This window comes from Amblyraja radiata, chromosome 4 (genome assembly GCF_010909765.2).
Source record: "Amblyraja radiata isolate CabotCenter1 chromosome 4, sAmbRad1.1.pri, whole genome shotgun sequence".
In the NCBI taxonomy this organism is placed as follows: domain Eukaryota; kingdom Metazoa; phylum Chordata; class Chondrichthyes; order Rajiformes; family Rajidae; genus Amblyraja; species Amblyraja radiata.
Window position 1 is genome coordinate 52,777,382 of NC_045959.1, and position 26,459 is coordinate 52,803,840.

Below are 26,459 nucleotides of genomic sequence, written 5' to 3' on the forward strand. Positions count from 1 at the left end.
GTTGGCTGCGGGAGGCGAAAAGGCTGAAGGTGGCCGGGCAAGGCGAGGGATGACGGTTCGCTGGACGATCTGGACGGAGGTCATGGCTGCAACAGGCCTGCATGGCCAGCTGCAGCTGGGACTATGAAAATGGTGCCAAAACCTGGCGACTCTTGTATATGGTCTCACTGGGCTGTTTCTATGCATTCGGCACTTAATTGGGGATTGTACTTATGTATGGCAATAATCTTACTGATCTGAGTGAAAAAAATGTATTTCACTTTTCCGTGGAACACATGATAATAAATAAGGGCTGAAAGGTCTGTTTGCTTGCTCTAAACTAAACTATGGCGGCACAGTAGTAGAGTTGCTGCCTAGGCTCGGGTTCAATCCTGACTACTGGTGCTGCCTGTAAGGAGTCTGTATGTTGACCTGTGTGGGTTTTCTCTAGGATCTCCAGTTTCCTCTCTCACTCCAAAGTCCACAGGTTTGTAGGCTAATTGGCTTGGTAAAACTGTAAATTGTCTCTAGTGTGCGTAGGACAGTGTTAAGGACCTGTCCCATTTGGCCGTCATTTGCGCGTAATTTGCGCGACATCATTTACGCGTCACGACGCATGACGCACGTGTCGTGACACGCACGTGATGCGCGCATGGTGCGCGATGACATAGGCCGTGACGCGCGGCATCGCAGGATTTTGTGATGTACAAAATCTTTGCGCGCCATCTGCGTGACATGCAGATGACGGCCAAGTGGCACAGGGCCTTTAGTGTGTGGAGATCGCTGGTCGTCGCAGACTCGGTGGGCCGAAGGGCCTGTTTCCGTGCTGTATCTTTAAACTAAACTAAACACTGGAATCATTGGTGATCCTGTGGCACTGCGAGGCAGTGGCTGAACCAGCTGCGCCAGTGCACCACCCATAAATATAAAAGACTGTTTCCCCATGCTACACTTGCCGGTGCCTTTATTTTATGTTATTCATGACTCTTTGCAAGTTTTTGGAAGTGTATATTTGTCTAACGAGGATGTCTTGACCTTCTGAATTTGACCTGGAATGTGAACACATCTAGACTGCATTCAGGTCTAAAATCAATTCCGATCTTTTGCTGCAATTACAGATAATACAGAAGATCAGCGCCGTGGACAGAGATAAACCACCCAGTGGACATCACTTTTATTTCTCCCTTGCTCCGGGGGCCGGTAATAACCTTAACTTCACCGTGCAAGATAACAGAGGTATTTGCTTATGTACTGCCGGATCAATGCCTGTGTGTCGTATGGTTTATGACCTTCCTTCAACATGCTTTCCACCGATTCTTAGTAAAAATCACCCTGTCTGCTGGATATTAACGGCTGAGTAATTGGCTCCCTTTGTAATTTATGTATGGATTATCTGTCAGGCCAGAAATGTCGCTGTCTAAATTATTGCAAACACCAAGAAAACGAAAGTGGTCTCATATTTCAGTTTTTTGATGATCCCTGCTCCATGAACTGCACACTACAAGGGCCAGTAAGTGAGCGGGTAAGATCATCTCTGACTCCTCTCACCCTGGCCACAAACTCTTTGAATCACTTCCCTCTGGAAGACGACTCTGGACTGTCAAAGCTGTCACAGCTAGACATAAAAACAGCTTTTATCCACGAGTAGTAGCTCTACTCAACAACCAAAGATCTGGAGCCTCCTTATGATCTGGTATTTTATTTAATTCACATGTTTAATCAATAATGTTTTATTATTAATGTTTTATGTGTCATTCCTAACTGACACTATATGTCGTTGTCACTTGTGGGTGGAGCACCAAGGCAAATTCCTTGTATGTGAATACTTGGCCAATAAACTTATTCATTCATTCATTCATTCATTCATTCATTCATTCATTCATTGTCAGTTCCTGTCTGTGAGTTAATAGGTTGCCACCGGCCATCAATTGGTAGCAGTCCTGTCTGTCGTTAGAAGGGTCTCAACCCAAAACGTCACCTATTCCTTTTCTCCAGAGGTGCTGCCTGTCCTGCTGAGTTACTCCAGCATTTTGTGTCTATCTTCGGTGTGAACCAGCATCAGCTGCTCCTTCCTTCACAGTCTGTGAGTCAGGTTGCCACAGCCCAGGGAACTGGGCAGAAGTGTCAAGGTTCTATTATTGTCCGGTGTACCGAGGTACAGTGTAAAGCATAGCTTGGGAATAGCTCCTTCCAAGACCGCAAGAAGTTGCCGAGAATTGTGGTCGCAGCCCAGACCATCGTGTAAACCAACCTCCCTTCCACTGACTACATTTACACTTCATTTTGCCTCAGCGAGGACCCCAGGAACAAAAATGATTTTCACTGTACCTCGTTACACGTGACAATAAACTAAACTAAACTAAACTAAGCTTAAAACATAATTAAGGATGAGTCTCGCCCGGGTAATTCCCTCGTCTCCCTTCTCCTAACAGGCAAAAGTTACAGAAATTTGAAAACATACATCTCTTCACATACAGGGGCAGTTTCTTACCAGCTGTATTCAGGCAACTGAACCATCCTATAATCAACTAGAGAGCAGTCCTGACCTAACATCGATCTCATTGGAGTCCCTCGGACTATCTTTAATCAGATTTTACTGGAATTTATCTTGCACTAAACATTATTCCCTTTACCCTGTGTCTGTACACTGTGGATGGCTCAATTGTAATCATGTGTAGTCTTTGGCGGACTGGTTAGCATGTTAAAAAGCTTTTCACTGTACCTCGGTACATGTGACAATAAATTAAGCTGAAACCTTTGTTTTGCATACTTTCCAAACGGATTGGATAATACCATCCATAAATACAATCAAGCCCTACTCTAGTCCAACAGGTAGATGAAAGAGGAAGATACAGAGAGCAGAGTATAATTCTCAGCCTCAGGGAGTGCTGCATTGCCAGAGGTGGAGGCACAGTGGCGCAGCTGCTGCCGCATGGTGCCAGAGACCCGGGTTCAACCCTGACCTTGGGTGCTGTCTGTGTGGAGTATGCACGTTCTCTCTGTGACCTCGTGGGTTTCCTCCGGGTTCCCCGCACATTCCAAAGATGTGCGGGTTTGTAGGTGAATTAGCCGTCTGTAAATTATCCCCTAATGTGTAGGGAGTGGAAGAAAGAGTGGGATAACATTGAACTCGTGTGATCGATGGCCAGTGTGAACCTTGTGAGCCGAAGGACCTTTTCCATGCTGTATCTCTAAACATAAACAAATAAACAAGTTGTTGACTTTGTTTGAGACCTCTTGGGGGACCATCAAAGAGCCAGAAGCTCTGTTTCCCAGAGCAAGAGACCGCTTACTTATTTAATCCTCAGTCAGCAAATCGGAGAATGATTACAGCACAGAAAGAGGTAATTTGGCCCATTCACCCTGGCTCTTTAGCACGGCAGCTAATGTCTTCCATCAACCCTTAACGCTTAGGTTTCGGTTTATTATTGTCACATGTACAAAGGTACAGTGAAATGTTTGACTTTGCATGTTATCCAAAAATGATAGGATAAAACTGTACATAAATATAATCAAGTAAAACTCAAGAACAATAGTTAGAGCAAAGGGGAAGATACAGAGTGCAGAATATAGTTCTCAGCATTGTAGTGCACCAGTTCCAGAGAGAAAGTCTAATGTCCGCATTGGGGTCGAGGTGAATCGGACAGTGCCCCAGCTTATGTAAGGACTGTTCGGAAGCCTGATAACAGAGGGGGTGAAGCTGTCCTGAGTCTAGTGGTGCGCGCTTTCAAACTTCTGTATCTTTTGCCAAACAGGAGCGCAGAGAAAAAGGAATGACTGAGGTGGGACAAATGACACTAACGTGGGTGGCATTGTAGATAGTGTCGATGTTTGTCAAAAATTGCAACAGGATCTTGATTGATCAGTTGGCCAAGGGGGGCTAAGGAATGGTTAATGGAATTTAATACAGGGAAGTGCAAGGTATTGCATTTTTGGATGTCTAATCAGGGCCGGACCTACACAGTGAATGGGAGAGTGTGGTAGAAGAGAGGAATCTTGGAATGCAGGTACATAGTTCCTTGAAAGTGGTGTCACCAGTAGATAAGGTTGTCAAGAAGGCTTTCGGTACATTGGCTTTCATCAGTCACAGTATTGTGTATAGAAGTTAAGAGGTCATGTTATGGTTGTACAAGACATTGTTGAGGCTACATTTGAAGTATTGTGTTCAGTTTTGGTCATACAAAAGATGTTTGTAAGCTTGGAAAGGCACAGAGAAGATTTACGAGGATGTTGCCAGGAATTGAGGGCCTGAGCTATAGGGAGAGGTTGATAAGGGGGAAGAATATAAAACATAGAGTATATAGAATTTTGAAAAGAATATAAAAAGAGGGATGTAATGTTGAGGCTTTATAAGGCACTGGTCAGATTGCAATTGGGATATTCTGAGCAGTTTTGGGCCCCATATCTGAGAAAGGATGTGCTGGTGGTGGAGAGGAACCAGAGGAGGTTTACGAGAATTATCCCAGGAATGATTGGGTTAACATATGATGAGCATTTGATGGCACTGGGTCTGTACTCACTAAGGTTTAAAAGGATGATGAAGGAAATTTACCGAATAGTGAAAGGCCTGGATAGAGTGGATGTGGAGAGGATGTTTCCACTAGTGGGAGAGTCTATAACCAGAGGCCACAGCCTCAGAATAAAATGGCGTCCCTTTAGAAAGGAGATGAGAATGAATTTCTTTAATCAGAGCGTGGTGAATCTGTGAAATTCATTGCCACAGAATGCTGTGGAAGCCAAATCAATGGATATTTTGAATGCGGAGATTGATAGATTATTGATCAGTATGGGTGACAGGGCTTATGGGGAAAAGGCAGTAGAATGGGGTTGAGAGGGAAAGATGAATCAGCCATGATTAAAAGGCTAAGTAGACTTGAATGGGCCGAATGGCCTTCCTCAATTCCTCTAACTTATAAACATGAACGGAAGAAGTATAATACATGGAAATAATTTTCTACAATTATTGTGGTCTTCAACAACATGTTTGCAAACTTACTGCATGATGATAGATTGGCTGAAGGTGACCCTGCCGAACCGGAAGGATAGAACAGACCGAGCGGGAGTGTGAAAAATAAAATTTATTTCCGAGGGACTTTGCGAACGATTCTGTAAATTGGGCTGCAGAGAGACGTGGAAAGGGAGTGACCTCTTGGTAATGTCATGCCTTTTACATCGTGGTGTGACAGCAGGACAAAAATGTTATTTTGCTTTGTTAATGGGTTTTCAGTGCAAACATGTTGTTCCGTGTGGAGCTGATCAATCAAGGAGTGAAGACGCCGGAGACCTGTGTCACTGCACACCACATCCTGGTGTCAGGGAATGATGGATGGTGTCGGCTGCTGCTCATAATTAAGCCCTGATGTACTGAGCCACTGGAAGTATTGAGGCGGGAGAGCTAAGACAAACGCCATGGTGCCTATTTAAAATGAACTTGAATTGAAAGAAAAAGGAAGTATTTAATTAGTATTGACTAGTAAGGGTGTCAGGGGTTATGGGGAGGAACCAGGAGGATGGAGTTGAGACAGAGAGATAGATCAGCCATGATTGAATGGCTGAATAGGCTTGATTGGCCAAATGGCCTATTCTGCTCCCAGAACTTATGAACATGCTGAAAGTGGCAACTCATTGTATTGTAACTCTGAGATATTTTAGTTTAATATTGTTTCGAGATCCAGTACTGAAACATGCCCTTCGGCCCACCGTCCGTGCCGACCAGCTATCACCCCATGCACAAATATTTTACAATTCTTACTGAAGCCAATTAACCTACAAACCTGAGGATAGACACAAAATGCTGGAGTCACTCAGTGGGTCAGGCAGCATCTCTGGAGAAAATGGATAGGTGACGTTTCAGTGCAAGACCCTTCTTCAGACTTCCTTTGTCGGTGCTTACCTGCACTTCCATCTCCTACCAGACTGAAGAAGGGTGTAAGACAGTAGCTCTACTGCTGTGTCACTGTACTGCCCTTAAAATATATGATCTATGGACTGTCTTTGGTTGCACATTGAACATTGGGCATTTTTTGGATTGTGGTTAATAATTTATTGAATTTTGTTTTTATATCTTGTCTTTGTGTACTGTGTTTACAGGCCTGTTGTGCTGCTGCAAGTAAGCATTGAATTGTTCCACAGTCAATATATATATGAGTCGTGACATATTAGGTTTAATGGGTCAATGGTTCTTTTATTATTACATGTACCAAGGTGCAGTGAAATTCATTTTTTGCAAACAGATCAGTAAGATTATTGCTATACATGAGGACAATCCGTAATAAACGACTGAATGCATCGAAAGCCCTGGAGATCCTATACAAAGAGTTGCTAGGTTTTGGCACCATTTCACAGTCCAAGCTACAATTTAGAGTTTAGAGATACAGCGTGCAAACAGGCCCTTCGGCCCACTGAGTCCCCGCTGACCAGCGATCCCCACACACTAACACTATCCCACACACACTAGGGACAATTTACAATTTTTACTGAAGCCAATTAACCTACAAACCTGTACATCTTTGGAGTCTGGGAGGAAACCGGGATCACAGGGAAAAAAACCACACAAGTCTTGGGGAGAACGTACAAACTCCATCCAGACAACACCCATAGTGAAGGCTGAACCCGGGTCTCTGGTGCCGCTGCTCATCTGTGCCGCGTGCGAAGGCCCGTTCCAGCCGTCGCCTCAGTTGGGATTGCCAGCTCTCTCCTCCCCTCTGACTGAAAAATAGAGGCTGTAGGTGACATATAGGTGGGTTAAATGGATTGCTACAACCCCACGTGTTTAGGGCTGGAGTTTACAGCGTGTGACGAGGTGACCACACTGTGCGCTCTGATTGTTTAACTTCTGTGTCAGTGATTGAATGCACGCGACATTCCACAGATTGAAGCTCCCCCCTGTTGGCTGGTTCATTGATTCACAATCTTCTGCTGCATACTTCCAGCTGGGCTGTGTTCTCAACAGAGAAAGGCTTGCTGCTTTTAGTCATAGAATAAGTAAAACAGTGTGGAAACAGGACCTTCGGCCCAACTTGCCCACGCCAACAAATGTGTCCCATCTATACTGCCTGCGTTTGGCCCATCTCTAAACCTGTCCTATCCATGTACCTGTCTAAATGTTTCTTAAATGTTGTGATAGTACCTGCCTCAACTACCTCCTGCAGCAGCTCTTTCCATATACCCACCACCATTTATGCAAAAAAAATTGCTTCTCAGGTTCCTATTAAATATTCCCCTATCACTCCCCTCACCTCACTTTTCTTAAACCTATCATTCCTCTCATTCTCTGGTTCTGGTTTGGACATAGATGTGAAGACAGTGACTTCACAAGATCAGAAGCTCTCCTCTTTTACACTGATGCCAGATTTCGACCCAAAACCTTGACAATCCTTCCTTCCTTCCACTCCCTCCGCCAACATATGAAATTCATCCTGCTGAGTTTTTCTGAATGTTGAACTAAAACCCAAAAGTGCTGGAGTAACTCGGTGGGCCAGGCAACATCTTTGGAGAACATGGATAGTTTAGTTTAGTTTGATTTAGTTTGTGACGTTTCAGGTTGGGACCCTTCTTCAGACTGACTTTGGTAGGGGTAAGAAAGCTGGAAGAGAGGTGGTGCAGGACAAAGTCCGGCCGGCCTGTGATAAGTGAGTACAGGTGAGGAAGGTGGACAAAGGCCAGAGATGGAAAGACAAAAAGAGCGAGATAAGGATAGGTACATGAATAGTATGTGAGAAGGAACTGCAGATACTGCTTTAAACCGAAGATAGGTACAAAAGTTGGAGTAACTCAGCGTAACAGGCAGCATCTCTGGAGAGAAGGAATGGGTGACGTTTTGGGTCGAGACCCTTCTTCAGACTGATCAATCAGAGACAGTCAGTGCTCTCTGAAGAAAATTGGGCAGATATTATGAGAGACAATGACTCTCAGAGCTGAGGGGAAAGATAAAAGAAATAGAATGATGCAGTTTATGTATTTCAGTCTGAAGAAAGGTCTCAACCCGAAACGTCACCCATTCCTCTCCAGAGATGCTGCCTGTCCCGCTAAGTTACTCCAGCTTTTTGAATCTACCTTCGGTACATGGATAGGACAGGTTTAGAGGGATATGGGCCAAACGCAGGCAGGTGGGACTAGTGTAGATGGGGCATGTTGGTCGGCTTGGGCAAGTTGGTCCGAAGGGCCTGTTTCGACACTGGATGACTCTGTGACTATGAAATCTATGAGGTGCAAAATGTGAAAACACAAAGTGCTGGAGGAAGTGAACAGGTCAGGCAACATCAGAGAAGGGAATGGACAGGCAACATTTCGGGTCAGGACCCAGATGAATAGAGATTAATTTAAATGGAAGCTAGCTTAAATGGAGGGATATGGGCCAAACACAGGTAGGTGGGACTAGTGTAGATGGGACATGTTGGTCAGTGTGGGCAAGTTGGGCTGAAGGGCCTGTTTCCACGCTGTCCAACTATGACTAGGACACTCTATCTAGGTGCTAGTAAAGCACCATTGCAAATAGCAAGTCTATGTGCGACTAAATAGTGAAAGGCCTGGTTAGAGACGATGTGGAGAGGATGTTTCCACTAGTGGGAGAGTCTGGGACCAGAGGGCACAACCTCAGAATAAAAGGACCTACCTTCAGCAAGGAGATGAGGAGGAATTTCTTTAGTCAGAGGGTGTTGTATCTATTTTTAAGGCAGAAATAGATAGATTCTTGATTAGTGCAGGTGTTAGGGTTCATGGGAAGAAGGCAGGAGATTAAGGTTGAGAGGGAAAGGTAGATCAGCCACGATTGAATGACGAAGTAGACTGGCTTAATTCTGTTCCTAGAACATGAACTAGTAGAGAACCATTGAATCATTGAAACCCCATGAATTTATGAATTTATAATAATTGTTGCTCTTTGAACCATAATCTGTAGATAATACGGCGGCGATCCTGACTCGGAGAGCGGGCTTCAGTCGGCACGAGCAAGCCGTTTACTTCCTGCCCGTGGTCATCGTGGACAATGGCGTGCCGCCGCTGAGCAGCACCAACACCCTCACCGTGCGCGTCTGCAGCTGCGACGACCATGGCGCTGCCCACTCGTGCAACACCGAGGCCTTCGCCCACCCTGCCGGCCTCAGCACTGGAGCTCTCATCGCAATCCTGGCGTGTGTGCTGACTCTCCTGGGTAAGCAGATCCACTGCGGGCCACCGGCTGTTACGCTGGAGATGATTCATTCGCGAGGACATGTCACCGGTACCGGGGGTTGGAAACAAAAACCAGGAACTGCAGATGCTGGTTTACATGCAAAAGGGCAGAAAGTGCTGGAGTAACTGAGCGAGTCAGGCAGCATCTCTGGAGAACATCGACAGGTGACATTTCGGGTTGGGACTCTTCGTCAGTATCTCAATGGCAGCATAGAATCATGGAATCTAACACCGTGGAAACAGGCCCTTCGGCCCAACTTGCCCACACTGGCCAATATGTCCCATTTGCATGAGCCCCTTTTATCTGTGTTTGGCCCATGTCTTCCTAAACCTGTATTATCCATGTACCTATCTAAATGTTTATTTAAACGTTGCAATAGTCCCTGCCTCAACTACCTCTTCTGGCAGCTCGTTCCATACACCCAGCACCCTTTTGTGCAAAAATTACCACTCGGGTTCCTTTTAAATCTTTCCCCCCTCACCTTAATCCTTTGTCCTTTGGTTCCCAATTCCCCTACTCTGGGCAAGAGACTCTGTGTGTCTATTCATCTCAGGACTTTGAGGTTGGAGTAGGTGCAAGTGCAGGAAAGCAGAGTAGAAGGAAAGGCAAAGGTCAGAGCAGCAATGGATTTATTGAATGGTGAAGAAGACCGTTTAAACAAAGGGCTCTCGGCAACTGGTGATGACTTTTACATAAAGCTCACTGGTAATGATGTATTTCTCAGCAAGGGTTGAGTGAGAATGGATTAGTCCTCCTGCACTCTGCGTCCTTTTCATTTCTAACGCACCGTAAGGCAAAGTTCCTGGCCATGAATTACTGAGGCAAAATGCTATTAGCTAAATGCTGCCTAGTGAATGCTAAGTGGATAAATTATGAGCCACCACATTGCACAGGAAGGAGCGAGGCGTCTTGTTGTGAAAAGATAATTACAATCGTTCCTTTAAAGAAAGAATTGCTCAACGTCCAAACGCGTCCACTTTCCATTTGGATTCCAGTTGGATAAGCCAACACGGTGGCACTGTGGTAGAATTACTGCCTCACAGCGCCAGACACCCAGGTTCAATCCTGACCACGGTTGTTGTCTGTATAGAGTTTGCACGTTCTCCCCACGACCGCGTGGGTTTCCTCTGGGTGCTTGGGTTACCTCACACATTCCAAAGATTTACAAGTTTGTAGGTTGATTGGCTTCTGTAGATTGTCTCTACTGTGTAGGACAGTGCTAGTGTACAGGGTGATCGCTGGTCGGCACGGATACGGTGGGCTGAAGGGCCTGTGTCTGCACTGTATCTCTAAAGTCTAAAGTGTAAAGTGGTCTGATTTCTCTTCTCCTCACTCCAACCAAGGGAAAGTTTTAATCTACAGTACTGCACAAATCTTTTCATTTTCACACGGAATCACATTCGGTTGGCTTGGTTTAGGATTGCAAGCCTGATCTCAGGGAAAGCATTTCCACAGAAAGGGTGCTGAAGATATTATTGAGTCATACAGCATGGCAACAGGCTATTCGGCCTAACTTGCCCACACCGACCAACATATCCCCAACCTGCATTTGGCCCATATCCCACTTAACCATTCCTATCCATGTAAACTGTTCAAATGTCAAAGATATGGGGAGAAGGCAGGAGAATGGGGTTGAGGGGGAAGAATAGATCAGTCTTGATCGAATGGTAGAGCAGACTCGATGGGTCGAATGTTTTAATTCGGTACCTGTAGCTTTTGATTTGGGCGACATGCAGGCAAATGAGACTCGCTTTGCTAGGCATTTTGGTCAGCATGGCTGAGTTGGGCAGAAGGGCCTGTTTCCAAGCTGTATGACTATGATTCAATGAGACTTCATCTACAGGCTGAAAAACTTTAGTTTAGCCTTTACACTTTAGACTTTAGAGATACAGTGTGGAAACTGGCCATTTGGCCGGCTGAGTCCATGCCGACCAGTGATCACCCCGTATACTAGCACTGTCCTACACACTGAGGGCAATTTACAATTTACAATTAGCCGACAAAACCGTACATCTTTGGAGTGTGGGAGGAAACCAGAGCACCCGGAGAAAGCCCACACAGGACACGGGGAGAACATACAAACTCCATACAGACAGTACCTGTAGTCAGGATTGAACCCGGGTCTACAAACTGTGCCACTGTAAAGGATGAAATGGCATCCTGGAAAAGCAGGCTTTGACTGCTGTTGTTATTTTTCTCCTGTAGTGTTCGTGCTCCTCATCGTGTCCCTGCGCAGACGGAAGAAGGGGTCGTTGGTGTTCGACGAAGAGAAGGACATCAGGGAGAACATCGTGCGCTACGATGACGAAGGGGGCGGTGAGGAGGACACTGAGGCCTTCGACATGGCCGCTCTGAGGAACCTCAACTTCATCCAGGAGGTGAAAACCCGTCGGGATGTGACGCCGGAGATCAAGCTCCTCTCGAGGACGCCGCGCAAGACGTCCCCGGACAACGTCATCTTCGGGGAGTTCATCTGGGAGAGGATGAAGAACGCGGACGGCGATCCTGGGGCTCCTCCATATGACTCGCTACAGACCTACGCCTTCGAGGGCAACGGCTCCGTGGCCGAGTCCCTCAGCTCCTTGGAGTCCATCAGCTCCGCGTCAGACCAGAACTACGATTACCTCAGTGACTGGGGTCCCCGTTTCAAAAAGCTAGCGGACATGTACGGAAGCCCAAAACAAGGCGCAAACTCTTAATTCCACCCGACTCAAAACAATTGCACTGATTTTGCTTTCTCGTCAGTTGCAGAACAGTCTTGGAGAGAAAAGGAAATGTAAACCGAGAACCATTTTTTAAAGAGTTTTTTTGCTTTGCCCCTTTTTAGGTGGTAACAATATCATCTGAATTACCATGGAAAACATTCAACGCAACCAGGTCATGAGCAGAGTTCGACGTTTCATGATGCGAAGAGATGGAGTGGTCGCAGTTCTTTGCTGCAAACATTGTCTCTTCTGATTTGTGCAGGAGAGTTTATCTTTTTCTTTAATTTACTGTACGTTGATATATTTATATTAATGATCCAAAACCCATCCCTTTAAATACAGGCGCTCCCTGACTTACGTAAGGGTAACACGATGGTGCAGCGGTGGAGTTGCTGCCTCACAGCCCCAGAGACCCTGGTTCAATCCTGACTACGGTACATTCTCCCTAGGACCTACGTGGGTTTTTCACCGGGTGCTCCGGTTTCCTCCCGCACGCCAAAGCCATACAGGTTTGTAGGTTAATTGGTGTTGGTACAATTGTAAATTGTCCCTAGTGTGTAGGATAATGCTAGTGTACTTGGTGATCACTGGTCGGTGCGGACTGAAGGGCCTGTTTCCACGCTGTATCTCTAAAGTCTCATAATAGGCGCCTTAGTAAACTCGCCCTTACGTAAGCACTTCTTTAACCCACTGCTTTATTTCCGAGTTGCGCATCTCGGTAGCAATGAGCTGCTGCTGTTGCATGTGGCCATTTCCACAAGCCACTCAGCAGTTTTCAAGGATGCTCCCTACGTGGTCTCTGCTTCGGAGCTCCCCCTGTGGTCTCCACATCAGAGTTCCCCCGTGTTCTCCATGTTGAAGCTCCCCCCCGTGATCACCACATTAGAGCTCCCCTGTGGTGTCCACATCAGAGCTCCCCCCATGATCTCCACATCGGAGTTCCCCCCATGATCTCCACATCAGAGCTCCCCCATGATCTCCACATCAGAGCTCCCCCATGATCTCCACATCAGAACTCCCCCCCCCCCCCGTGATCTCCACATCAGAGCCCTGTGGTCTCCATGCTGGAGCTCCCCCATGATCACTGCGTTGGAGCTTCCCCCTGTGGTCCACGTGTCAGAGCTCCCCCATGGTCTCCACGTCAGAGCTCCCACCTAGTCTCCCACTAGTAATACACAGTATGAACGGTGAACGTACAGGTGCACGCAGCACTTCAGTTTCCGACCTAGGTAACATCTGACTTATGCAAGATTCGGCGGGAGATAACCTTTACGTGAGTGGGGGAGCGTCTGTCTTCCAGTCTTGGTGCTAGGTCACTGCAGACGTGGAATTCGGTTGGACCACATATGGCCAGAAGAGACTCAAGGGGACAAATGGCCTAATTCCGTACCACAAAGTTCGACGAGTCTTCGGGAATAAATACGGGTTTTTGTTTCCCTCAACTACAGAATGTATGGATGAAATAAAGCATGAAGGAATCTAATTATGGTAAATTAACAGAACATTTCTCATCTCCATTAGACATTTAAAAGTTACGAGGAATTGTATTTTATCTGGATAATTACGCTTGGTGGTCGTTTGGCTGACAAAGGGAAGAATAATAGAAATTGTTTCTCAATGTCAGAGTTGAAAACCTCATCGTATGCCAAAATCTGTGGGGAAAAATAATTCCGGTACAGTTTAGTAGACAATCATTACTCCATGGTCCAATAGATTTTCGTCCATTTGTATAAATACGAATAATTTAAAAAATGGGTTTTGTAATAGGATATTATTAAAAGTGTCATTATGTTTGGTCATACCTGTATAGTTTTCAATAAAAGAATGGAAATGAATATAGTTTAAGCACCTAGTTATGTAACATCAACTTTCCTTAATTTTAATTTGTACTTTTCCCTTGTCTTCTCCTTTCACGTTGCCACACCCAATCATTTTCCCCTGGAATAATAGTGTTCTTAAATAGTCACAAAAAGCTGAAGAAACTCTTCTTCAGACTGAGTTACTTCAGCTTTCTTCAGACCCTTCTTCAGACTGAGAGCTAGGGGAAAGGGAAATTGAGATATTGTATAGATGATGATATAGAGAGATGTAGACCAAATAAATGAAAGATATGCAAAAAAGTAATGATGAACGAGGAAAGGTGGAGCCCACAATGTTCTATTGTTGGCTGTCGGCTAGGTGATAATGAGTTATACAGACAATGTAACTCAACAGATTGACAATTAAACTCGTACAACGACTAGGGGGGGGGAGGGACGGGGAGAGGGGGGATGGAAGGATTACTTGAAGTTAGAGAAATCAATATTCATACCGCCTGATACAAGGTTTCGAACAGTGAAAGGCCTGGATAGAGTGGATGTGGAGAAGATGTTTCTACTGGTCTGAGATTCTAGGACCAGAGGCCATAGCCTCAGAATAAATGGTGGTACCTGGAGAAAGGAGATGAGGAGGAATTTCTTTAGTTAGTGGGTGGTGAATCTAGGGAATTCATTGCCACAGACAGCTGTGGAGGCCAAGTCAATGGATATTTTTAAGGCAGAGATGGACAGTGTGGTGATTAATATGGGTGTTTCGGGTTATGTAGACACGAGAATGGGTTTGAGAGGGAAAGATAGATCAGCCATGATTGAATGGCGGAGTAGACTTGATGGGCCGAATGGAGTAATTCTGCTCCTAGAACTTATGAACTAGTCCTGAAATGTCCACCATCGCATTGCCTCCACAGATGCTGCTTAACCTAAGGTTTCTCCTTGACCTAAGTTTTTTTTTGCCTCAATTCCCTTGCTTCTTCTGAGTCTTATGTCTCCAGAGAATGAGGCCATTCCCCTCACCTGTGCTTCCCCTCCCTCAACTACCAACCCTCCTTCTCAAATAGCTGTTGTGCTTTCGATTGAATATTAAACCTGCTTTCACCTGCCTCTCAAACAGATTATCAAAGCACCTCTTGGTCAACTGGTAAAAACAAGGACCTGGAGATGTTAGTTTATACAAAGGGAGACAAAGGAGTAACTCAATGGGCCAGGCAGCATCGTGGATAGGTAGTGTTCCAATCAGGTCTCATCTTCAGACGGGTCCTGACCGAAACGAGTCTTGGTCAACGACTGAAGAAGGGTCTCGACCCGAAACGTCACCCATTACTTCTTTCCAGAGATGCTGCCTGTCCCGCTGAGTTACCCCAGCATTTTGTGTCTAAATTCTGCCCATTGTCTGCAATAGGTCAGTATGGTGGCACAGCAGTATAGCTGCTGCCTCACAGCACCAGAGACCCGGGTTCGATCATGACTACGCTATGACTGTGTGGGTTTTCTCCGGGTGTTCCTGTTTCCTCCCGCAGTCTAAAGACGTACAAGTTTGTACATTAGTTGCCTTTAGTAAAATTGCAAATTGTCAATAGCGTGTAGGTTAGTGTCAGTATTACGGGATGATCGCTGGCTGGCCTGGCTCGGTGGGCCTGTTCTGTTCTGCATCTCTAAAGTCTAAAATCTAAAAGTCTAATTCTTGAGAACGAGCAAGCAATCTCAAGTAAAGCTGATACGTGAAGTTTCGGCCGTGACTCTTTTTCTGGTTCACAGTTTAACACCAGGAGTTACTGGGATCAGGCCAGATGTAGAGTCGAGGCACAGATCTACCACAATCTTATGAAATGATGGGGGCAGTCTTGAAAGCTGGAAATAATAACTCGGCTCCCATTTCCAGTGCTTCCCAGAAGAAATCAGCGGCCAATTCACCATTGTGAGGTGTAGCAAGGAACTGCAGATGCTGGTTTCTACCGAAGATAGACACAAAGTGCTGGAGTAACTCAGCGAGTCAGGCAGTCTGAAGAAGGATTCCAACCCGAAACGTCACCCAAGCTTTATCTTCAGAGATGCTGCCTGACCCGTTCAGTTACTCCAGTACCTTGTGTCTATCTTCACCCTTAAATAGGGTAGAATGGCACAGTTAAATTACAATTACTGATTAGTCACCAAAGGCCTTGGTTATTGATCCAAACACATAAGTGTAGGTAGAGCACTAAGTGCTGGGCTAACTCAGTGGATCAGGCAGCATCTGTGGAGGACATGGATAAGTGATGTGATCCTTCCTCAGTCTGAAACGTCGTTGGAATTTAGTTTAGTTTATTAGTGTCCGTGTGCTGAGGTACAGTGAAGAGCTTTTTTGTTTTGTGCTATCCAGTCATCTAAATGATTAAAATCAAGCCATCCCAGTGTATGGATATTGGATAAAGGCATAATATTTAGTGCAAGATAAAGTCCAATAAAGTCTGGTATGTCCATGTCCTCCAGAGATGCTGCCTGGCCCGTTGAGTTACCCCAGCATTTTATCTTCTCATAGAGTCAGACAATGTGGAAACAGGCCCTTCAGCCCAACTTGCCCACACCAACCACATGCCCCACCTACACTAGTCCCACCTGCCTGCGTACAACCCATATCCCTCTAAACCTGTCCTATCTATGTACCTGTCTTTTTAAATGTACCTCCTCTAGCAGCTCGTTCCACAAAACCCTCTTTGTGAAAAAGTTGCCCCTCCGGCTCGTATTAAATCTTTCCCCTTTCACCATTGTTGTGTACGCTATCCTTTTAAACTTTAGACTTCACAGATAGAGCGCGGAAGCAGGCCCTTCGGCCTACCACATCCGTGCTGGCCAGTGATCACAGGGAGCACCCATAGTCAGGATGGAACCCAGGTCGCTGGCGCTGTAAGGCAGCAACTCTACTGCTGTGCCACCGTGCCGCCACATTTGCATCCATTTGGATACATACAATACCACTGTACCTCAGTACACTTAACAATAATAAATAAACCGAAAGCTAAACCAGTCGAAAGCCTCCACATCCCTCCTTCTTCTTCTTGCATATGGCGTGCACAGCCTAAAGTTGTAGGGCAACTTGTTCTATTTGATCTTACTTGATTGTGCACGTCAGGTTGTTGCATTCGTCGAAACAGGGCCGACCACGTGAAGGTTGCAATCTCCCACCCCCACATCCCTCCTGAAAGGTTGTAAGAGGATTCGGATGGTTCCCTGACCATGGCAGTCCAAACCACTTAGTGACCATTCAGCCCACACCTGCTGTCCTAGCCCCATCCCCTCACTCATGTGTTGGTTCATTGGGTATAAGGAATGGATAATAAATGTTAGTCAAGTGCACAACCCTCAGACTGGATGAGAAAATAAGCCAAGCTTTTCTCCCCAGGGCATTTCCTCACCATGGGGGGAAGCTCGGAAGCCGCCGAGCTCTGCTCTGAAGACCAGAGAGTCGAGGAGGGGGAGCCTCTGGTGACGACGGACGCGAGGAGTGGGCCGGTAGGTGAGAGACACCGGGGTGATACCTCCAGTGCCTTCACGGTCAGCTGCTAGAGGTTCCCCAGGGACACAGAGTTGGTCTTTGTTCCTGGGCGTTCCGGTTACCAAATCAGGCCGTGATTCAACCAGTCAAAATGCTCTCCACCGTAAACCTACCTGTAAAAGCACTTGCCAACATACCGAATATCCTCAAACGTTCACTGGTAGTTCACTGCCCCACAGATTCCATCCCTCAGATCAGAGACTACGATGCTGACTCTGTTGTGTTGCCTTGAACGAATGAGTCTACCACTAGTTTTGCAGTTGTCGCCATGCTGAGGTCTTTCAAGAGCATTTGTATCAGTGAATTCTGTGGTTCCCAACCTCTCTCCCCGCACACATTTATCTTGTGTCTGTAATCTGTTCAAAACAGCGATGGCTGCATTATCAAAAAAAAATGTTCAAAATGCTGGCGCATTACAAATGCAAAGATTTGTTTCCTGACCTGTACAGTGTGAAAAGACACACACCTTGTAGCTTTCTAGTGTTGTAATCAATGCAGATTGCACTTTAGCTTGTGCTTTCAATGTAATCACACACAGTTCTGAATATCCCCTCATTGAAGGCCCCTCATTGAAGACTTTTCTTCAATCCATATCTGCAGAGGTTATGCAAAAATCAAATCAAAAATTAAATGAAATGGATAGGAAAGGCATAAAGAGGTATTGCTACAAAGCAGGGAAATAGGATTGGCACAGACAGGCATCAGGTTCGGCATGGACCTGTTTCCATGCTGTATCTCTAAAGTCTAAAGGCTAAAAGTGAGAGATACCACAGGACAAGGGAGCCTGAGTCTGCTGGAAGTAGCTGGCAGATCCAGTGTAGGAAGGAACTGTAGATGCTGAGGTTGGTTTATACCGAAGACAGACACAGAGTCACTCAGTGGTTCAAACAACATCTCACGAGAAAAGGAATAGTTGATGTTTCGGAATAGGTGACGTTTCAGGTCGAGACCTTTCTTCAAACTGAGAGTCAGGGGAGAGGGAAATGAGTGGTATGAAAAGGTCCATCGATCAAATGAATGAAAGTACTCTGTGCCTTTTCATATTTCCCTCTCTCCTGACTCTCAGTCTGAAGAAGGGTCTATTCCTTTTCTCCAGAGATGCTGCCTGACCCGCTGACTTACTCCAGCTATTATCTTCTGTGTGAACCTGCATCTGCAGCTCCTTCCTGCATATTTCAGGTCGGGACCCATCTTCAGACCCAGTGCTTCTCTGGCACATCAATGAGTTGTTGCTCCTGATCCTTTCTGAACATGGTATTTCACTGTGGAGGGCTCAGCACTGCAGTCAGTAACATAGTGTAGTGAGATAAAATAATAGTCAGAGTTGAGAGAACAAACTAAACCAAAATCTATTCAATGCAATTCCAGCAGAAAAGTCTATCTTGCAGGAAAAATGTACCTAATGTTGGGGGAGTCCAGAACCAGGGGCCACAGGCTAAGAATAAAGGGGAGGCCATTTAAAACTGAGATGAGAAAAAAACTTTTCACCCAAGAGTTGTGAATTTCTGAACTTCTCTGCCACAGAAGACACTTGAGGCCAATTCACTGGATGAATTTAAAAGAGAGCTAGGTGGAGCTCTAGAGGCTAGCAGTAAATCAAGGGATATTGGGAGAAGGCAGGCACTGGTTACTGATCGTGGATAATCAGCCATCACAATGAATGGCGGTGCAGGCTCGAAGGGCCAAATGGCCTCCTCCTGCACTTATTTTCTATGTAAAATATATGTAACATCCAAAAAATAATATTTAAAAGACAAAGTTACCCTGGTTTATACGAATACACAGGAGACCGAATGCACAGAGCCTTTTACCCAGAGTAGGGGAATTAAGAACTAGACAAAATAAGGTTAACGTGTGAGGGGAGAAAGAATTCCCCCTGGAAAGATTGTTCTTGGTTGCCAAACATTTAACCCCCTTTTCCCATTTCCACGCTGACCTTTCTGTCCTGGGCCTCCCCCACTGTCAAAGTGAGGCCACATGCAAATTGGAGGACCAGCACCATATTTCGTATGGTCAGCTTACAACCCAGCGGCATGAATATTGATTTCTCTAACTTCAAGTGACCCCTGCATTCCCTCCCTCTCTCTTTTTCCTTCCCCCCCCCCTACTCCACCCTTGTCACCTTACCAGTTCCACTGTTTGCATCCTTTCATCCCTTCATAATCTTCTCTTCCCCAGCCAACAATGGGCCATTATGGGCTCCACCCTTCCTTGGTCATCTGTTGCCAGCTCTGATTTGTTCTGGCCTTTTCCTACCTCCAGTGCTCCCCCCCTCCTACTTTCAGTCTTAGGCAGGGTCTCGACTCGAAACGTCACCCATCATTTTTCTCCATAGATGCTGCCTGCCCCGTTGAGTTACTCCAACACTTTATGTATATCTTTGGGGGGCGGGAAGATTTAATAGGAACCTTAGGGCAACTTTTTCACACAAAGGTTGGTGAATATATGGAATGAGCTGCCAGAGAAGGTAGTTGAGGCAGGTAATATAACACCATTTAAAAGACACTTGGACAGGTACGTGGATAAGGAAGCTTTAGAGGGATATGTGCCAAATGCGGGCATGGGACATCTTGGTCGGCATGGGCAAGTTGGGCTGAAGGGACTGCTTCTGTTCTATTTGACTCTAGGTCTGCAGATGCTGGAATCGGTAGCAAAGCAAAGAGAGCAGTTGGTGGAACTCAACAGGCCAGGCACATCTGGAGGGAACTGGTCAGATAATATTTCCCATCTGCCATCACCCTCTTTTCACCTCCAGAATCAGCAGCCTTTTGTTCTCCACTTATCATCTCCCACCCTCATGCTGTAGAACATAGAACAGTAGAGGATTGGCGATGTTCCAGGTCAAGACCCTTCATCAGACTGAGAGTCAGGAGAGAGGGTCAGGGGAGAGACCAATCAGAGCCTGTACCTTTTCATACCTCTCGTCTCCCTCTCCCCTGACTCTCAGTCTGAAGAAGGGTCTCAACCCAAAACCTCACCTATTCCTTTCCTCCAGAGATGCTGCATGACCCGCTGAGTTACTCCAGCATTTTGTGTCTATCTTTGGAATAAGCAGCATCTGTAGTTCCTTCCTGCACACAGAACAGTACCGTACAGGAACAGGCCGTCTCGCCCATAACGTCTGTGCCAAACATGATGCCAAGGTACATTAATCTCATCTTCCTGCTCGTGATCCATTTCCCTCCATTCCCTGTACTTTGTGTGTCTATCTCAAGGCCTCTTAATAACCACTATCTTATCTACCTCCACCACCACCCCTGGCAATGCGATCCAGGCCTCCACCATTCACTATGTAAAAAGCAGAGTCTTTCCCTTGTAATTACAGGTATAATTAATGTGTGTTCAGGGTGATTAGAAGACATCTCGGAGTGGGGGAGAGATTGAGCATCCAAAGAAAAGTACTTGATAAGAATTTCCCCAGCTCTTTGAGAAGTGGATTAAACAATGAAATGGACACGTTTGCATTGAAGCAACAACCAACAATAACATTTTATTAAATACTTCTTGACCTTTTCAATGCCAATGTCAATGTAAATTTCCAGAGAGGACATGGGGTTAAGGTGAGAGGGGGAAGATTTAATAGGGACCTGAGTGGTTTCTTTTTTACTCAAAGGGTGGTGGATGTATGGAAAGAGTTGCTGGAGGAGGTAGTTGAGGCAGGGACTCTCGCAACATTTTTATCTTGCTTGAAGACCATCCGCGCCCTTAAGGTTGGCTGCGGGAGGTGCTCCCGGGCACAAAGGTGGATGGGCGAAGAGTGGGACGTCGGTTCGCTGGATGATCCAGACATTCAAGGAAAGCGAAGGCAGGAGGCCCCGCAGCAGCCTGGGGCTCGCCTGGATCGGGAGCCGCTCCAGCAGACCGAGTGCGTGGGCTGACTGGACTTTGGAAATGGCGCCAAAACATGGCTGTGCCTGCATTTGTAAACATGCCAAAAAGAATTTCACTGTTGCACGTGTGGCAAAATAAAGCAGCATTGAACCATTGAACCAGATGACAACAAAGCACCATTGACTATTGACCATTACACCTGTTCCTCACTGTACTTGTGCATGTGACAATAAACTCAACTTGACTTGGTAGAGTCTCTAGTCTGTAGGGACTGGATGAGAAAGTGGGATAACTTTGGGCTAGTATGGACAACATGGGCTGGTCCTGACCTTGTGTGGAGTTAGCATGTTCACCTGTGTTCAAAAGGGAACTGCAGATGCTGGAATATCGAAGGTACACAAAATTGCTGGAGGAACTCAGCGGGTGCAGCAGCATCTATGGAGCGAAGGAAATAGGCGACGTTTCGGGCCGAAACCCTTCTTCAGACTGATGGGGGGTGGGGAAAGAAAGAAGGAAAAAGGGAGGAGGAGGAGCCCGAGGGCGGGCGGATGGGAGGGTGGGAGGAGACAGCTAGAGGGTGAAGGAAGGGGAGGGGACAGCACAGGCTAGCCAAATTGGGGGAATTCAATGTTGATGCCATAAGGGCGCAAGGACCCCAGACGGAATATGAGGTGCTGTTCCTCCAATTTCCGCTGTTGCTCACTCTGGCAATGGAGGAGACCCAGGACAGAGAGGTCGGATTGGGAATGGGAGGGGGAGTTGAAGTGCTGAGCCACCGGGAGGTCATGTAGGTTAAGGCGGACTGAGCGGAGGTGTTCGGCGAAACGGTCGCCCAACCTACGCTTGGTCTCACCGATGTAAATTAGCTGACATCTAGAGCAGCGGATGCAGTAGATGAGGTTGGAGGAGATACAGGTGAACCTTTGTCGCACCTGGAACGACTGCTTGGGACCTTGAATGGAGTCGAGGGGGGAGGTGAAGGGACAGGTGTTGCATTTCTTGCGGTTGCAACGGAAAGTGCCCGGGGAGGGGGTGGTGCGGGAGGGAAGGGAAGAATTGACGAGGGAGTTGCGGAGGGAGCGGTCTTTGCGGAAGGCAGACATGGGGGGAGATGGGAAGATGTGGCGAGTGGTGGGGTCACGTTGGAGGTGGCGGAAATGGCGGAGGATTATGTGTTGTATTTGCCGGCTGGTGGGGTGAAAGGTGAGGACCAGAGGGACTCTGCCCTTGTTGCGTGTGCGGGGATGGGGAGAGAGAGCAGTGTTGCGGGGTATGGATGAGACCCTGGTGTGAGCCTCATCTATGGTGGCGGAGGGGAATCCCCGTTCCCTGAAGAACGAGGACATTTCCGATGCCCTGGTATGAAATGTCTCATCCTGGGAACAGATGCGGCGTAGGCGGAGGAATTGGGAGTAAGGGATGGAGTCTTTACAGGGGGCAGGGTGGGAAGACGTGTAGTCCAGATAGCATGTGAGTCCCTCTGGTCCTCACCTTTCACCCCACCAGCCGGCAAATACAACACATAATCCTCCGCCATTTCCGTCACCTCCAACGTGACCCCACCACTCGCCACATCTTCCCATCTCCCCCCATGTCTGCCTTCCGCCATTTGTGTACCTAGCATGTTCTCCTGATGACCATACGGACTTCCCCCTGTGGTGATCTACTCTTGTCCCACATCCTGAAGACCCACTGGTTTGTCCATTCATGTGGATGGGTAACAACACCCATTATGGGTGGCAGGGTGGCACAGCGGTAGAGCTGCTGCTTTATAGTGCCATAGACCCGTGTACGATCTCGACTGCTGTAGGTTTTCCCTGTGACCACTTGGGTTGTCTCCGGGTGCTCCAGTTTCCTCCACAGTATAGGCTCATTGGCTTAGCATATTTGTAAATTGCCCCAAGTGTGCGTAGGATAGTGTGAGTGTTCGGGGATCGCTGGTCGGCGCGGACTCGGTGGGCTGAAGGGCCTGTTTCTGCGCTGTATTTCTAAACTAAACTAAACTAAAAACTAACGAGCTGAGAGTGTCATGTGGAATGGGTGAGAGAGAAACATATGTGGGGGCGATGGGTTTGCTCCGACAGCCGGCACGGACCTGTTGGGCCGAATGGTGTCATTCTCCGACGCGAGGAAAGAGTGAGATATAAGACGAGAGAAGCTCATTCCCAGCACGAAAAAGCACCAGCTGTTCAAGTAGCTGAGCTCAAAAAACAAACCCAAGATCGAATGCTGCACCAACAAAGCCAGGCTGGGAGGTCATTGTGTTTCATAATTTAAAACAAGAATTGCTTTGCCTCAAGGAATGAGAAGGAAATAGCAAGAGGGGTGGGAGAGAAGGCTTTAAATAATAGAAGACATTGACTGTATGTCCGCAACACACTTGGGTAGAACAAACCTCTACACCACAACCTTCCTGAAGGTGCAACAGACTGTTTAAAGTGGTAGAGACAAGGAATGGCAGACGCTGGTTTACAATAAAAGACATAAAACACTAGAGTAACTCAGCGGGTCAGGCAGCATCTCTGGACAACATTGATAGGTGACATTTTGGGTCGTGACGCTTCTTCAGACCAGAGGACGTGGGTTTAAGGTGAGAGGGGAAAGATTTAATAGGAACCTGGACCTTCGAGGCCCACTGCGGAGGGCGCCCCTGGGGCACAAAAATTAACGGGCGATCAGAGTTGGTTCGTCGGTCGATCTGGACATCCAAGGGAAAGGCTGGAGGCCCGCAGCAGCCTGGGGCTCGCCTGGAACAGGCCCCGCTCATAAGACCTAAAGCGCGGACTGGTCATTGAAAATGGGGCGGGAACATGGGGCCTTTTGCATGCGGGCTCAGTGGACTATTTGTAGCCATGTTACAAAATTTTGAGATTTTAAAAATCGTCTGCAATTTATGCCATCAGATAAAGCATAAAAAGAAGTTTAATTTGACACCTAATTCACTTTCATATCTTCAGTATTAAAAAGGTTATGGCCATTTTCATACTCTGAAATTAGCATCTTCTTCCCTATGGCTTTTCCAGTGACTTAACTGAAAAGCTGTGATCGAGGATAGTCAAAAGCCCATAAATTTCTTAAAAATTAAGAGAACTGAATTAAATTTTCAGTTATTTTAGATTGAAGTAAGTAAGTAAGTAAGTAAGTTTTATTTATATACAGGTGCACAACCTTTTATCCGAAGATCCAAATAACGAAAACCTCCGAATAGCGGACATTTTTTCGGTCCTTGAAGAAAGGTCCTTGAAAACGTTCACCGAGGGCGGCCCGCAGAGGTGACAGCGGAACCTCCGGTCGGTCCTCCAACAAAGGGGAACTAAATCCCCATTCATAAAAGAGAAGGTGAGAGTATATTGGGTGAGTGTATATTGCGCGGGAGGGTAGGAATCATTGTAAATCATTGCTTAAATGTTAGTCAGTTAGTTTGGTGGGCTTTTGGGGGGAACTTTAATTCTTAGTCCCCTACCTGGTCGGAGAAGCGGGGAGCGGGCAATGCCTTACCGGGTCGCCGTGCAGTAAGCTCCGGACCGCTGTGCCGCGGCTCCCAACATCGTGGAGCTGGGGCTGTGGCCGGCTGCGCTGGATTTGGATTTGTAGCGCCGCGCAGCCAGGGGTAGAGTTCGCCGTGGTCGGAGCTACAACCGGCGCCGCCCGTGGCCGGACCACCGCAGCCCCAGCTCCACGATGTTGGGAGCCGCGGCCCACAGCGGTCCGGGCTGCGGTGGTCCAGCCACGGGCGGCGCCGGTTGTAGCTCCGACCACGGCGAACTCTACCCCTGGCTGCGCGGCGCTACAAATCCAAATCCAGCGCAGCCGGCCACAGCCCCAGCTCCACGATGTGGGAGCCGCGGCACAGTACTGCACGGCGACCCGGAAAGGCATTGCCCGCTCCCCGCCTCTCTGACCAGGTAGGGGACTAAGAATTAAAGTTCCCCCCTTCACCCCCACCACATAAAATCCCTCCAAACTAACTGACTAACATTTAAGCAATGATTTACAATGATTCCCCGGTCTCCGGGGAGGAGGCAGCCGCTCCAGACTTTCCAAGCCGCCAGCGCTACCTACCTAATCTACGCTAAAAATCTTCCATTCCGAAACCCGAAAATGTCCGATATCCGAAATGTGTCTAGTCCCAAGGCTTTCGGATAAAAGGTTGTGCACCTGTAGCACGTTTTAAGTCAACTCGCATTGACACCAAAGTGCTTTACATAAAATAGATAAGTTTCCATACAAACCATAGAAAAAGGTTAAAACAATGAAGAAAATGGACACAACACATTATGGAGTTCAACAAATATGAAACAATCTTACTTGGATGACCTGAAATTAAAGCATATAATTAGTTAGTTACCTAATTGTAGCTAATTACAAAATTCAATTACTAGATCTAAACATCTATCCATTTCTTAAGAAAAGGTTAACATTTTTAAATAGCCTAAGTGTCCAAATAACATTCACACAAGAATTCACAATATAACATGATTTTTAAATCTCATTGTCATGAATTTATAGGCCAAATGGAAGGAATTTAGTGTTTAATTCCCGTAAATTAGTGGCCATTTTAATCATATTGCGAGTGAGATTTTGTGCAACACGATCGTTTGGAACGTTGGGGTTTGCGGTGAATTTGAACCCCATATCGGCAGGAAAAACACTGCCGGTTCGTATGGGGCCATAATCACATTTTCGCCAATGAAAGTTGGATTAAAGTAATCCTAAGAAGCAAGTTTATGTGTAAAATAAACGACATACCTTATGTTTTGTCCCCTACGTGAGATCCGTCCCGTTGTCGGCGTTGACGACGTTAGAAGTAGCTTTTTTATTTCACTCCAGAGATTAAATTGTCCCGCGATTTAAAAAAAAAACTTCCAAGAACACAAGTCAGATCGATTATTCTTCAGCAGCTTAACAGCCTGAGAAAGATTGACTCTGGCAGGCAGGAGAAAACGGCATTTTAATCCCGCCCCCCCCTCAAAGGCGCCAAACTCGTGCACACGGCCAGAGGCAGAACTGCAGCGCCGCTGAAGGTAAGTGTTGTAACATACCTACTATTGGTGTACTCTTGCCAATCGGGGATGTGCTTAGGTATGGCAATATTCTACTGGACTGTTTGTAAGAAAAGAATTTCACTGTGTGTTTGCACTTCGCAAATGTGACAATAAAAGCATCATTGAACCATTGAACCATTGTGACATAGGAGCCGAATTAGGCCATTCGGCCCATCATGTCTACTCCACCATTCAATCATGGCTGATCTTTTTTCTTTCTCAACCCCATTCTCCAGCCTTCGCCCCATAATCTTCCATGCCCTTATTAATCAAGAATCTATCAATCTCCACTAAAAATACCCAATGACTTAGTCTCCACAGCCAGCTATTGCATTGAATTCCATTGAATTCTAAACTACAGTGAGTACAGCCCCAGAGACA

The 26,459-nt window shown here is 46.6% G+C and overlaps 1 protein-coding gene and 1 long non-coding RNA gene across 6 annotated transcripts in view; both read left to right on the forward strand.

The window, feature by feature from the left end:
* The window catches only part of LOC116972101 (cadherin-7-like), a 291,858-nt gene extending 279,675 nt beyond the window's left edge, over positions 1-12,183 (forward strand). For all 5 annotated transcript variants that reach the window (XM_033019446.1, XM_033019447.1, XM_033019448.1 and 2 more), the window contains 3 exons: positions 1,098-1,215; positions 8,879-9,130; positions 11,357-12,183. In XM_033019446.1, coding sequence (XP_032875337.1) covers positions 1,098-1,215; positions 8,879-9,130; positions 11,357-11,850 — 864 coding nt within the window. In that variant the 3' untranslated portion in view covers positions 11,851-12,183. The remainder of the gene's footprint in view (positions 1-1,097; positions 1,216-8,878; positions 9,131-11,356) is intronic.
* Positions 12,184-12,386: 203 nt separating this feature from the next.
* LOC116972102 lies at positions 12,387-13,691 on the forward strand. Its single transcript, XR_004411720.1, has 2 exons — positions 12,387-12,691; positions 12,820-13,691. It is a non-coding gene; the product is annotated as an uncharacterized LOC116972102 (long non-coding RNA).
* The last annotated feature ends 12,768 nt before the right edge of the window (positions 13,692-26,459 follow it).